The sequence below is a fragment of the Trachurus japonicus genome, chromosome 24, assembly GCF_045865225.1.
Source record: "Trachurus japonicus isolate A0001 chromosome 24, Traja_1.0".
Classification (NCBI taxonomy): domain Eukaryota; kingdom Metazoa; phylum Chordata; class Actinopteri; order Carangiformes; family Carangidae; genus Trachurus; species Trachurus japonicus.
Genome location: NC_140930.1, coordinates 12,749,339 through 12,763,462, shown reverse-complemented (window position 1 = coordinate 12,763,462; position 14,124 = coordinate 12,749,339). Strand labels below are relative to the sequence as shown.

At 40.0% G+C, this 14,124-nt stretch overlaps 2 protein-coding genes across 2 annotated transcripts; one reads left to right on the top strand and one right to left on the bottom strand.

Moving 5' to 3' along the window:
- Positions 1 to 5,213: 5,213 nt before the first annotated feature.
- Positions 5,214 to 10,234, top strand: LOC146961457 (uncharacterized). The gene is made up of 7 exons (XM_085771708.1): positions 5,214 to 5,320; positions 7,717 to 7,857; positions 8,046 to 8,189; positions 8,319 to 8,423; positions 8,804 to 9,068; positions 9,841 to 9,914; positions 10,141 to 10,234. The coding sequence occupies exons 1-7, from the start codon at positions 5,214 to 5,216 to the stop codon at positions 10,232 to 10,234; spliced, it is 930 nt and encodes a 309-aa protein (XP_085627834.1).
- A 922-nt stretch (positions 10,235 to 11,156) lies between these two features.
- On the bottom strand, positions 11,157 to 13,895 carry LOC146961456 (uncharacterized). The gene is made up of 6 exons (XM_085771290.1): positions 13,865 to 13,895; positions 13,482 to 13,636; positions 13,238 to 13,369; positions 12,435 to 12,575; positions 12,233 to 12,353; positions 11,157 to 11,374 (listed from the first exon to the last, which is right to left on the bottom strand). Exons 1-6 carry the CDS (start codon positions 13,878 to 13,880, stop codon positions 11,157 to 11,159), a joined length of 783 nt encoding a protein of 260 aa, XP_085627416.1. The 5' UTR covers positions 13,881 to 13,895.
- Positions 13,896 to 14,124: the final 229 nt, after the last annotated feature.

Below are 14,124 nucleotides of genomic sequence, written 5' to 3'. Positions count from 1 at the left end.
CTCACAACAGCACTCAGCCTGGTGATTACAATACACAGTGACTTACAGGCCCTTGTCGGCCATATAGTCATATAAGTTATATCACTGCACAGCAATTAGAAATTGATCCTAGACTCCCCTTGTTTTGGTTGATGTTTTATCTTACAAGCATTTTTGATGTTGTATCTAAATATAAAACATTCATGGATCATATAGTTATCTTGTAAAACTAACTTGCACATTATCCAGAATAATACATGGACATTTCTAAATGCAGCAAATCTAGTAGTTGTGTAAATTCCAAACAAAAATGTATTACATTCAGTATGATTAGCCCAAAAACACACAGAAAATAGATCCTCTGAAACTCCCTGTCACATAAAAATATAATCCATAAAAAACACTCAGAAGGAAACCAAAATGAATTTTGTCTGATGGACTTTATAGCTTCTCAAGTCAAAGTTCAGAAAATGAACCTGCTGAAACGTGAGCACAAGCATCACTTTATTTATTTATCAAATCAATATAGTTCAATTCAATAGGTTACACATGGTCATTACTGGTCCTCAAAACTGTTGTGAATGTTATGCAGGCTTAAATCTGGGCCTTTTAAAAAATATAAAAGGGATGGAAAATGATAATGTTGGACATGTGATGTGATAATATTAGGGGGTAAAAGACAGTAAACAAACATGGGACACAAAAAATAAATGCAAATGTAATAAGCAAAACATGGGATCAATTAAGGGGAAGTAATGAAGTTTCTACATAAATAAGCAGATAATTTAAAAAAGTTAATCTGATTTATCTGATGCAAAGTTGAAGGTATCCCACAGTCAGTGAGGCGTGTGTTTGTGCCTTGCATGTTGTCTCTGTCTGGTCTACGGACTTTTACCGGATTAGTTGGAACCAGACCAATCATTGCTTTTAGGGCACTCAGCAAATTCAACTCCCCTCTGTAATCGCAGTGATACAGGGTTCTCGATGCAGAAGGTGTCATAACTACTGGACTTGGTACAAACTGAGATAAGATGCCTCCACTGAAACACAGAGAACAGCACAGACAGAGATAAAAAAGAAAAAGAAAAAGAAAACACTCATCACATTTTCAAATTACCCTGTATATAAAAAAAAATTAAATTAAATTAATTTATTAACATTAAAGAAATAAAGAAATATTTAGGACATTAAACAATGAATATAGAATAATATAACTAAAGCTGCTGAGTAAATTAGACAGTTATAATTCAGTGCTGCTGATCCTGCTCCATGAAACTTTTGACTTTAATGCAGACGCCAGTGTATTAGGTACACCTAGCTAAAATGAATGAAGTGCAGACAAAATGTTAGAAACACCTCTGAGTCTCGACTAGGGCTGCAACAAATGATTTTCATTAATGAGTTTTCTGATTGTTTACACAAATTGACCTTCCACAACCTGAGGGGATGAATTCACATTGCTTGTGTTTTCAATGAAAATTCATTTGTTAAAAAAATATAATGAAACGCCTCACATACTACGCCATATTTTTTGTAACTGGAGCAAATGAAATCAGTTTACCCTAAAAGAAAAATGAGTTAACACTCAACCAATTATTAAAATATTTGTCAGTCCTGTATGGCTAGAGATGAGAGAGATGTGCTCATGTTCATGTTCAGACTTGGGACAGGAAATGGGGCAGCAAGAAGGTTATGGGATAAATCCCCTGGGGCCTTTCTCTCCAAGTGGTGCTCACTGCAGAGCCATTGGGCGGGGTTGGACTAGGTCCAGCTCCATACTGCACATCAACAAAGAGAATCGCCTTAATTAAAGACTGGGTAAACCAAGAATAAATATGTGTTTTAAGTTTATAATACCACAGGAAAACATATTATTAACCACTCTGTCAAATTTGAAGGACTAAAAAAGTTGTTAAGTATATAAAATTCTGCATCAAACTTGTCAATAAATGAGCAGCATTCTCTGCCTCAGGGCGGTGGGGGTGTGTCCGCTGCAGGCAAAGAAACCACGCCCCATGGCAGGAGAGCTAGGCTTCACTGAACGTCTCTGATACACAATCTAAAAATGTACACGTTGTCATGAAATAAAGACGGGAAAGTGACCTCAAACACACACGGCCACACACCCGAACCCTCAGCATTGACATAGCTGATAAACCTTCAGGAAATATTTCTTACCTTCACTCTTGGTGTCCAAAACAGTCAGTCATCCAGCTCCAACAGGTTATAATAATCCACCATGCTGTTCCCATACATCTTGTTCCTGGTCAGCGCATTTCATCCATTTGCATTGTGTGGGGGGAAAAAAAAAATCAGTTTTTAGCTAGTTTTAGCTGTCCTGCCAGGAGAGGCCGACACAAGGAGATCAGAAACACGTACGGCTGTTGCCGCCGCTAAAAACTTTCTCTTTTTTTTCACATAATGCAAATGGATGAAATGCGCTGATCGCGAAGAAGGGGCTGTAAACGGGAATAATGTGGGTGGATTAACCGGTAAGAAAAATTTCCTGGAGGTTTGACCAGCTGTGTGTCTACTACTGGGATGTGTGACGGACTGAGACCGAGGCAGAGTTTTTTTTTGTTTTTTTTAAGGTTAAGTTACAGTCTGGAGTTTTGTTCGCTGCAGTTTGTAAACAAAACATTCAAACGGCCCCTCCTCTCGGTTAAGCTGTGTAGCCTTGTGGTGAACTGGGAAGACGGTGTTAGCGGCGGATGCTAACCGCTACCGCTAGCCGAAGTTAGCCTCGAACTAGCTCAGTTCAACAGCCCTAGTATTTGTTACCAGTCGAGGCTTTAGTTGTCAGTGATGGTCGGGAATCGGTCCACGGCCCCAGCGCTTCAGTCAGACTGTATTTCTTTTATCTGCGGCCCTGACTGCTGCTGCTGAGAGAGAGAGAGAGAGAGAGAGAGAGAGAGACTTTTTGATTTGATTTGATTTTTATTTGTCTCAAACAAGCACATCAAAAGACAAACAATCTATGTAACAAGAAACAAAACAATAATGATACTGTGCAAGTTTGAGAAGGGGCTGAAGGAAGCAAAGCTTATCAAGTTCAGCCCCCCCTTACATTGTGATTCATGTCATACAGTAGCCTACATCTAGTTCCATACAATTCAGAAGATCAAAAACATATTGCTTTAATATGAAATAAGACCATGATTATACATAAAAAGAGTAAAATTAGCTGTCAAGTTCTTTATAGCTGTCCAAGAGTGTATGTTTGTACTTACTTTTAAATTGTATTGCACATTTTTATATCCTCATCTAGTCCCACATTTTAACACCACAAAAATAGATGCTAAAACTTTTCAGGGTAGAATGGATGGTAGCTTGTTTAAAGTTACAGTTCCCTCTTAAATCATATGCTTTCTCTGACCATAAACATTTTTTGGATGTTTATTGGTAGCAACCTATTCCAGGCTTTAAACAAAATCTGACCTGTTTTGAATTTGACTAGGTCCTCAAATCTTACGTGCTAGCACTCAGCAGCATCAGAGACAGCTAGTGCGGCTAGCAGCCCTGAGCCCTCCTACTTGTCAGGGCAGGCGGGGGGACAGTGCCTCCCCTAGGCTGTCAGGAATAATTAAATTATTATTATTTTTATTTCAGATAACTTTACCACAGGTTTAAATGTGCCACTAGCATTTGGTGATTTTCATAGTCTAATAAACGCGACTGAACTGAGTTTACCTCCGGCCAGGCAGCGGCCGTAAGCCACTCGCCATCTCGTTGTATTTCAGAGGTGAGGCACAGAGCTGCTCTGCCTCTTCGCCCGGTATGTGGCGCATGCGCAGTTTGTTCCCCCATAGACTTACATTCATGTGCTATGGTACAGATGGTATTTTCCACTTGTGACCTGGTATTTACCAGTGCGTTGTGTTCATGTGCTTTTGTTGTTGTACAGAGAAAATAAAGATGGTGGACACACAGATTCAGACTTGTTACTTGGGTAAAATCATAGATATGCACGTGCGACATCTACATGTATGGGGTAAAACAATCTTGGATTGCCTAGTTCATCTCTTACAGCAAGAAGATGAATTATCAAAACTCAAACCGTAAATATTCATATTCATGGAGATTTAGCACTGGCTATTTGGCTAGCTTTTTAAAAGCGTACATAAAGTGAATAGCTGCTAACTGTTTTCTAAATGCTTGCCTTGCTTACCTAACGAATCTTGCGTTGCTCGCAGCCATGTTGAAAAGGTCAAAGGTTATTCTCATCTCGGCAACTCGGGCATCGAAAAATTCTACGAGTTGCCCAGTGGAAAATACCACATGAGAGGGTGTTCATGTGCACTTTTCAAGTCGTCTTTTGGTATTTAAAGCAGATATCATCGGCACGGCCGTTTCGGCTAATGCTGTGTTCAAGGCAGGCTTTTGAAACCGTAAGTTACAGCTTCAAGTCACAACTACGACTTGGTAGCGTTCCAGGTAACCCGTAGCTCGTGTTTTTACCGTCCTGTTGTCTGTGAAAGTTCCCTATAACGGCTATGGAAAGCCATTTTAGTCATAATGAAATAAATGAATAAATAAATAAATAAATAAATATAGCCATGAAATGAGTCCCAAATTAAATAAATAAGATGATAAATAGATATAAATGAAATATAAATACATAGATTAATTTATATTTTTATTTTTAAAACAACATTTTTATTTTTTCAGGAGACTTTTATTTTCTAACGCCTCATTTATTTATTTCCTGATACTTTTATTTCATAACGTCACATTTATTTATTTCCGGCGACTTTTATTTCCGAATGTCACATTTATTTATTTCCGGCGACTTTTATTTCCGAATGTCACATTTATTTATTTCCGGCGACTTTTATTTCCGAATGTCACATTTATTTCACTGCTCTTTTATTTCATGCTGCAATATTCAAATGAGGGGGCGGGGTTACCTCTGTACCCTTTCAGAATAAAGCAACTGTCCGATTTCCGGTGCTCATGGTGGAGGACACATGGAGGAGATAGATGAGCTCCGGGGTGCTATGCTCTCCTTGAGTGACAGCATAGAACAAAACGTAGTATCAGCAGATAATATATTAGCTAATGTTGCCGACTTCGCGGAAATTCTTGGGAGGATAAGTGCTCTTCATGATATAGAGGTGGATGAGGATATTATGAACATTTTGCACAACATTGAGCACCGTGTTCATGTTGGAGATGCCCAGGGGCAGGCAGTCACACCAGGTGCTGGACGACCGCCTTTGGACATCCCAAGCGGAATGCTAACAACCTTTGCGTTGTCTGGACTGCCAGCTCGAAGAATTGCGGAGCTTTTTGGTGTGTCGTCCAGCACCATTCAGAGGAGATTGGCTGATGGAGGCCTAAGGTAAGCAAACTTGGAAAACAACTACACATAGGCTACTATTTATGGACTACTACTACATGCTGCTCATTCGCTTTTAAGTTTATCGTGAATTTTATAACTGGCCGTCGTAAAAATCACTTCGTGGCGAGTTTCGGTATTCCACTGGCTCCAGAACGGCTCCGTACTCCCCCGTCCGTCCACACCCACCGGGGTCGCTGCCCATTACAACGTTTTCAAGGTGTAAAGCAGGAAATATGCTCCGCTGTAAACATGGTGTATTTTATTTTGAAAATTAACCGGGTGTTTTATTTTGTATTTTGCCCGCGATTTCCTGTCATACACGACCTGCTCTGTGCTGCTTGATGCGCCGTGCTCCGGCGTCCGGGAAAAATAGAAGCTCTGCGTATGTTTTGCGAGGGCTGCCGGATGCCGGTGCCGTTCCAGACCCACGACGCAGCGGACCCGGAGTCGGTGGACGCTACTACGGTGATTAATTAATACGTAACGGCTCCGCCGCCGTACCGGAGCGGATCTGGAGCCGTTCCGCAGTCAGTGGAAAGGCCGCGGGATCGCGCAGTCTGGCTCGACAGCTGCCTTCATCAGGCACACAGTTGGCAAATGTGTCTGTGTTTATAATAAGTATTATAAGGCGATCATTGTCAGTTATGTTATTTTAGGTAGGCCTATCTGTATTTGCTATCATGTCCATGTCCAGTACTTGTTTGATAGACTGTAATTAACATAGCTAGTGTGTGAAATAAAGACATTGGCAGAGATTGGCAGAAGCACAATTGTTTTTGTAACAACAAAGCTATTTTTTGGCAGGTGTAATACTATGGAACTGTATTACCTGTACACCTGTACAACAGAAACGCATGGAAATCAGTTTCATGTTAACCACCTGAATTTCTTTCCTATATTTGAATTATCTTGGAGTTGGTTTTCTTATCTGGGCTAAGGCAATGTGATCCGATTGAATGTGCCATGTTTAAGGGACTGCTTGTTCTTCTCTCTTTTTCTGATGGGTATAGTTTTTAGGACATAGGATAAGTTTTCCTTTAGCCTGAATTTTTAAAGGTCATGTCAGAGTGGCCATCTGGATGGAGACTCCTCTCTGTCTGGAGAAGGTGTTGGAGAAAAGCCAATAGAAGGGTTTTTAGGTTGAGAGAGAGAGAGAGATCTCACATTAGGTTCTCCAGGATTCAGCATTTTTGTGACTTTGTTCTTTTTTGTAATAAACTCCTTTTAAATGCAAGCAAGGACGTGTCGGCGGTGATAACTTCCTTTTCCTCATCACATCAGTATACCACACTGGCAAGCAATAACTTTTTGGATGACAGGTGTCCACTCCACATTGTCCCTTGGGCTACTTATTGCCATTCTGCTTCTTTTCTCCCAAACTACTCAGATGTGTGAGTGTTTTACCATGGCTATGATACTATGCTTAATGGACTGCGTTTTTGTCCAAACTTTCTCATGATTCATAACATGTTTTAGCCTACATTAATCTACTTTTTTGAAAATCATGAATGTGGTTGTAAGCTATGTCATTGCCCTGGAGCTATCTGGCCCCGAAGTCCTCTTCCATTTATCTAACATTTTTAATTGTTTTCCCATGCAGAAAATCAGATCGCTATTCTAATATAAATGATGACGACCTGGATGCTGTGGTGACTGACATTCAACGTTCCCATCCAAACGCTGGATACAAAATGATGATGGGACATATACGATCCAGGGGCATACACATCCAAAGTAAGAATTATTACCAAATTTGTTTATATATTTTGTTTTCCTTGTAGGTCTAGCCTACTACACTGATTGTTGTTGAAGATGTGAAGGTGAAAAATATTTTTATTATTATTATTTTTTTTATATATACAGTATATAGCCTATATTTTTTTATACCAAGGCTTGGCAATTACTGAACAGGGCAAAAAAAAAAAACTCAGCTTCTGATCTTCCGATTTAGAAACTAAATATAGGCTACACAAACACGAACCTTGATTCTGTGCACAGAAAACATACTTTCACACAAGTTTGAGTTCACCATTGAACAAGAAATCAGTGCATTCATCTGCTAACAGTTACCATCAGCCTCTATGGTTATCAGCAGAATACAATATGGTATTGTTGACATGGCCCACAGTGTTCAAAAAAATATTACAGTGACTGAACATAAAACAAATACAAATGTTCTTCTAAGGCCAGACAATGAAAATAAGTGACAGTGTATCTACGATAACAATGTCCACACTTCCACCAGCACCACTTTCATTATACATACACAGTTAACTTTATCTGTCTAGAATACAAGGTCGACCACAGAGCAAGCTTGTTATATCATCAATCTGAGTATACTTTGTCCACTTAATATTTCCATGTGTATGTGTATTTCTTTCTCACTGAGGGCACAGAGTAAGGGCATCAATGCAGAGAGTTGATCCCCAGGCAATTTTGATGCGGAGACTGACTATCCAGACTGCAAGGCGTCGTCAGTACAATGTTCCTGCACCAAACAGTCTATGGCACATAGACGGTAACCACAAGCTAATCAGGTTTGTTCTCTCATGTGTTTTATTTGTCCCAAGGCTGCACCATACCACCTTAAATCACTACATAATGACCTCATGGGAAAATATTCATGCCCCTATGATTGCTGAACAAAGTGGGTCTATGCATAAACACTGCATCAGCTGTGACATGAGGCCAAGGCCAAATATTAATCTTTTTATATCTCACTAAGATGGAGAATTGTTGTCCACGGAGGCGTAGACGGATTCTCCAGAATGATAGTTTACCTTAATGCTGCTACGAACAACAGAGCCACTACTGTACTTGAGGGCTTCTTGTCTGCTGTTGCCCAATATGGTGTGCCATCTCGAGTTAGGTATGTGATGTGCCTCAAATGTCTTATGAAATAAGATCAAATCAGACTTTTTGACTTACATGCATTTACATGGCAGTTATAATCATTTTGATAATCATGAATTTAATTGTACATTTCTTATGAATACAGATCAGACAAGGGGGGTGAAAACATCAGTGTCGCTCAGTACATGGTCCAAACACGAGGGGAGAACAGAAATTCCCACATCACTGGAAGGAGTGTTCATAATCAAAGGTGTGGGAAAAACAGAAGGATGGAAACCTTTAGAGATTTAGATGTTGATTGACAAAGTAGGTGAGAATGACATATGAATATTTATTGGAATTAAATGATGTGGGTTTAAGTCATTATTTGAACAAACACACTTTTGGTAAGATGTTAGAAATTAAAATGATTGGATACCTTTGCTTTGATTGCAGTCAGTTGCATTTTAAAAACTTGTTATACAGTATAAGCCAAACATGGGAAAACGTAAAGGTGTAACATAAAAATATTTTACTCAAGATAAGTAGTACAGTACTGTAGCAAATTCTCTTACTCGCTATTACTGCAGCTGTTGATTATATTGAACTGCTAAAATATAATCTAGGCTGTATTTCCTTGTTTCTTTATAGAATCGAGCGCCTCTGGAGGGATGTATATGAAAATGTGCTGGATCTCTTCTACACATTGTTCGTCCAGTTGGAGGCTGAGCGACTTCTCAATCCTGATGAAGAGGTTCACCTTTATGCACTGCACAGGTGCTTCCTACCACATATCCAGCACCTTCTTCACTGTTTCAAGGAAGCATGGAATCAGCATGGACTAAGGACTGAACACCACCGCACGCCATTGCAGCTCTGGTTACTAAACCACAAAGAGGGACAGGATCTCTCACAAGTAAGAGCATTTTTATCCTGTCTTTATTGTTAATAATTTGTGACTACACTGTGTTTCAAATTATTATGCATCCCTTATGATGTGTCCGCCATGTTGGGACATGATGGCCATACACCAACCATTCAGAATTCTATCCCTCTGGACCATCCATTGAAGCATGGCATTCATCAGTGAATAAAACTGTTTCATAGTTAGTCTTCATGTATTTCTGAATTGAATGCAACTTGTTCCACCTAGTAGACATTGGTTAAGCTGGCTGAAATATAGATTTTTCATAATACAATGTATTTGTCTGATAGAAATTTCCTTGATACAGTATACCTTCAATTGGAACAAAGTCCAATTGCGGACTAGTTACCAGTTGCTTATGAATCAATTTACCCAGAAAGAATCCAAACAAACCTATCTGCACTCTGGGTCACACATATAGTGCGACAATCTCCCTGAATTTTTCTTTAAGTATCCAGTGTTTTCATACTTTCTGCAGGACTCTACACTATTTAACACTTTTCATCTGCAGCAAGACCTTTTATTCTCCATAAACCTGTGACTTGCTTCATAATGTGGAACAACCTCCTTCAGTAGTTTTTCTTTAATTTGGCTCACCTGGAAAACTAACTGCCAAACCTGTCAGTGATCTCATGTCTCCTGATGGAGGCCTGCCAGACTGGGAGTTGTTTCTGGTCTATTGATGGGGGTGCTGTCCCATGGATGGCTCTGGCCTGGGTAGCTTGGGTTCTGCACCTTGGTGTGGAGCCTCCTGTCTGCCCAGGTCAGGGTTGTCTCTGCGGCAGTGCTCCCTGCAGTCATGGACGATGACCTCTCCAAGTTTGGCTGGCCCCCAAGGTAGCTTCTTCCTCGCCTCAGGTCTTGGTGCCCGGCCATGTCTCTCGTATGTGGGGCTGTGAGGGTTGGGATTTCTTTGTTGTTTTTACCCTTACCCTAATTATTTTTTCTCCACCAAAATCCTATTTCCGTAATATTTTTGAACACAGTGTACATAAAATGCATACAAGGCCCATCATGACATGACCTACACCTTCAAAAAAACTGCATTCCTTATGTATTTCAGGTTGGTGAGGATTATGGTGTGGACTGGGAAGGACCACATACTCCCTGTGAATCCAACATCACGGTTCCTGACATCCAGCTCCCACACCTTTTGAGTGAACAAGACCTTGCATCTTTGCCAGACCCCAGCGTTCCTTTAAGTCAAGCAGTGGCAGTGTACCTTGAAACTCTTCAGACTGTTGAAGCAATGTTGAATGTTTGATATTTTTCCTCTTCCATTGTTGACCACAATTGTAGGTAGCTTTGCTACTACTACATATCCATCAGTATCATTGACAACCATTTACTTACCACTGCCCTGAAGAGGTAGCTACTAAGAGAAAAACGTATGATCCTATGTGTTGTTATATTCTGTCACAGCCTTACAGAATAAAAATAAGTTTCCACAAACAGCTCTCCAAAGACTTGATATATTTATTTGTGTACAGCATGGCATTGAATTGTCTGAACCAAGACTGACATGTGAACACATTTGGCTGCATTAAAGTAAATAAACTATACATCAAAATAGCTGCTGAACAATCACCGTCACACAGAATAAAAACAATGACTTTGAGCAAATCACAGATCATGTCCCAAGAATTGATATATATTTGTGTACAGCATGGCATTGAATTGTCTGAACCAAGACTGACATGTGAACACATTTGGCTGCACTAAAGTAAATAAACTATACATCAAAATAGCTGCTGAACAATCACCGTCATACAGAATAAAAACAATGACTTTGAGCAAATCACAGATCATGTCCCAAGAATTGATATATATTTGTGTACAGCATGGCATTGAATTGTCTGAACCAAGACTGACATGTGAACACATTTGGCTGCACTAAAGTAAATAAACTATACATCAAAATAGCTGCTGAACAATCACCATCATACAGAATAAAAACAACGACTTTGAGCAAATCACAGATCATGTCCCAAGAACAGGCAAAATGTCTACCGATGTAATTGAACTAAACTAAATATGAGAAGTTAGTAGACACAGTTACTTCTTAAACACATTGCCCTCCTACACAAGACCAAATCCTGTGTTTGCGGAGCTGATGCAGGCCAGAAAGTCTTTCTCAAAGGCCTCATAGTCAAGATAGTGAGAAGGGAGATGTAGTGTTTCAAAACAAGTTGCAGAGGTGGGGAGTTTGCTGCTGACCACTTTCACTGTGAGTTCATTGGGTAGGATTTCCCACCCAGTCCAGAACTGCAGGAGGGTTTTCACCTGTGGCGAGGATGCTGTGAAAAACAATCCAAAAAAGTTAGTTGTTGATATTATTTCTTATCTATTGTTTCCTGTACCATCAAATGTTTACTTTAAAACCACAAATAGATAACAGGCATTGCACTATTTGTCATTTATGGGCTGAAATGTGCCCAGTTTTTGAAAAAAAGAACATTTTCATTTCAGTGAGACAACTGAAATGAGAACAAAAAATTGAGCGTAAGCATGACAAGCTGAGACAGAACATTGGTATCCTTGAGCATGGATGCAGTAGGATTGGAGTCCGGCTCTCTCTTAGTGATTTAATTCCCTGAATAATGATCTGCTTTACAGACATTGCAGTGAATGAATTGCAGAACACAGGGGATCATAGAAACAGAGCCCACAGGTGGATGCTGGGTGGCTTGAGAAACCTAATGGGCTCTATGCACAGCTCCAGCACTTCCTGAATTTAAGGCAGGTCCTTCATTTCCTGTCTTACATTATTGGACAAACTGATTAATCCAGGTGTGTCTGAGTAGTCACAATGGTCAGACACACCTGGATTAATCAGTTTGTCCAATAATGTAAGACAGGAAATGAAGGACCTGCCTTAAATTCAGGAAGTGCTGGAGCTGTGCATAGAGCCCATTGGCACCAGAACCAGCAGCATCAACAGTGATGGCAAAGCAGTGGCAGCATCAGGTAATAGCGGTAATAGCAGCAGCATAGCCAGGGATAAGCAGATAAACTGGGAGGTTTAAATATCCTGCCCTATTTGGATAAGAACAGAATTTGACCCATTAGCCGATTGTGATGCGCACAGCTTGTCAGGCTGAACTAGTTTGGCAGGCTTCACATTATTTATGCATTCCATATCAAGACATGATTACCTTTCTCAATGAAAGTTCTCAGGTACCCAGAAAGTCTGCATTTGTCCTCCAAAGAACATTCATCTTCATCCTCATCCTCATCTTCTTCCATTACTGGCCATATTATTCTTTGCAAGACTAACTACAAAAAAAAATGTGACAGTTATCTTTAGTGCACTCTTACAGAACTTTGTATTTTCACTAGTGTCTACATGATATTTACTTCAGTGCTGATGGAAGATTCTGATTCCCGTGGTAGAATTTTGGAAATCACGTCTGCTCTCTCCTTTAGAAGGGGCCAGACCAATGTTTCCTTGAGTCCTCTTCTCAGTTGTTTGACCTGGCGGCTTGTGCGTGAAATCACCTGATAGCCAATATTATACAACGCATCAGGTTATTAAAGTTTATCTACAGGAGCAAGTAGTATTGTTCGTAGGGTAGTGGGTATGGAAAGTATTCAGACCCCCTTCAATTTTAGGGGATTTGTTATGTTGAAGCCTTATTTAAAATACAATTTTAAAAACAATTGTTTTTTTCCCCATCAACCCTCACAAGACAGCCCAAACCCCAAATTTGAGGGTATTGTTTTTTTCTCTAATTAATTTAAAAAAGAAAATCAGATTTAAAGCTACTCTGCACCACCGTAGCAGGCTTGCAGGCGACTGTGCACTTGGGTGTGACAGCAGCATCTGTTGTCTTGGCAGCGATGGACAAGGTATGCAACATTTGTTGTGTAATATAAAAAACACCTAAAGGACTCCCAGGCTTTGAGTAACCCTATGCAGTGTTTTCTATACCCATTATCCTGCACTAGGATCACAGATGAGCTGGAGTGTATCTCAGCTGACTTCGGGCAAGAGGCAGGGTACATATTTAAGTTTTTCTTTAATTACTTTGTAAAAAATAAAAATAAAAATCTGGGTTTAGGCTGTCCTCATAAGGTATGAAGTGTAGATTGATGTGTAAAAAATGTTTTTAACACTATTGAATATGATGTCTCAAAAAGTGTCATGCATTGTCACCTACAGCATGGAATAAGAGCCGCTCGTGTAGCCACTTTCGGTTCGTTTCTGTGACACCACCAGGCAGGTCCCAGGCCAGCGCGAGGTCAAAGACATCTCTCTTTTCTTCTGTTGTCAAGTCAGCATTTCCTTCAAGCTACATACAGTATAGTTTGTGTGTGTTTTGACTTCACTGACAAAATACAGTCATATTCATATAAAGTTTTGACACAAAGTCCTGTCACATCTTTTATATCTGAAATTCTTACCGACTGGATAACGGTACGGATGTCAATGTCAGGGCAATCTTCTATTTGGATTGTTGCAGTCTCTGGAGAACCCCCGAACAGGACATGAACTATTGCAGGACTTAGGCCAGCAAAACAGGGTCCACTATGGAGGAATGAATGGCCCATTATCCTTCCTAATTAAGCACCACCAAAGAAAGGACAAGTCAGAGAAAACTGCAGAACTATGAACTGCTTAGCATCTGTCTACTCTGATATCTTTGGATAAGCAAAAATATTGAAGTGGTGACATTATGTGACTTTTTAAAAAGTCAATATTTCTGTTTTGAAGTCATAAAAACACCATTTGTGCTGTCTACCACACAAATGTATCATGGACACAGGTCCTTCAACACCCGTCTTACCTGCCATGACAAACATCTCACTCTCAATGAGGGGTTGAGAGGTTGCTGGAATTAAATGATCTTGCTCTCCCTCAAACATCCTTGTGATGTTGCTGCTCCCTGTAAAGAATGCAGTGGGGTTTCAAATGTAAAAGTGAAAGCGATGATAATTAGATAGGAATTTCTTTAAAGGGATGGTTCAACATTTCACCCGAAGTTTAGTGACCAGCCTATCCCTATAGTCATAGCAGTAGGTTCATCACCTTTAATTATCGGTGCAT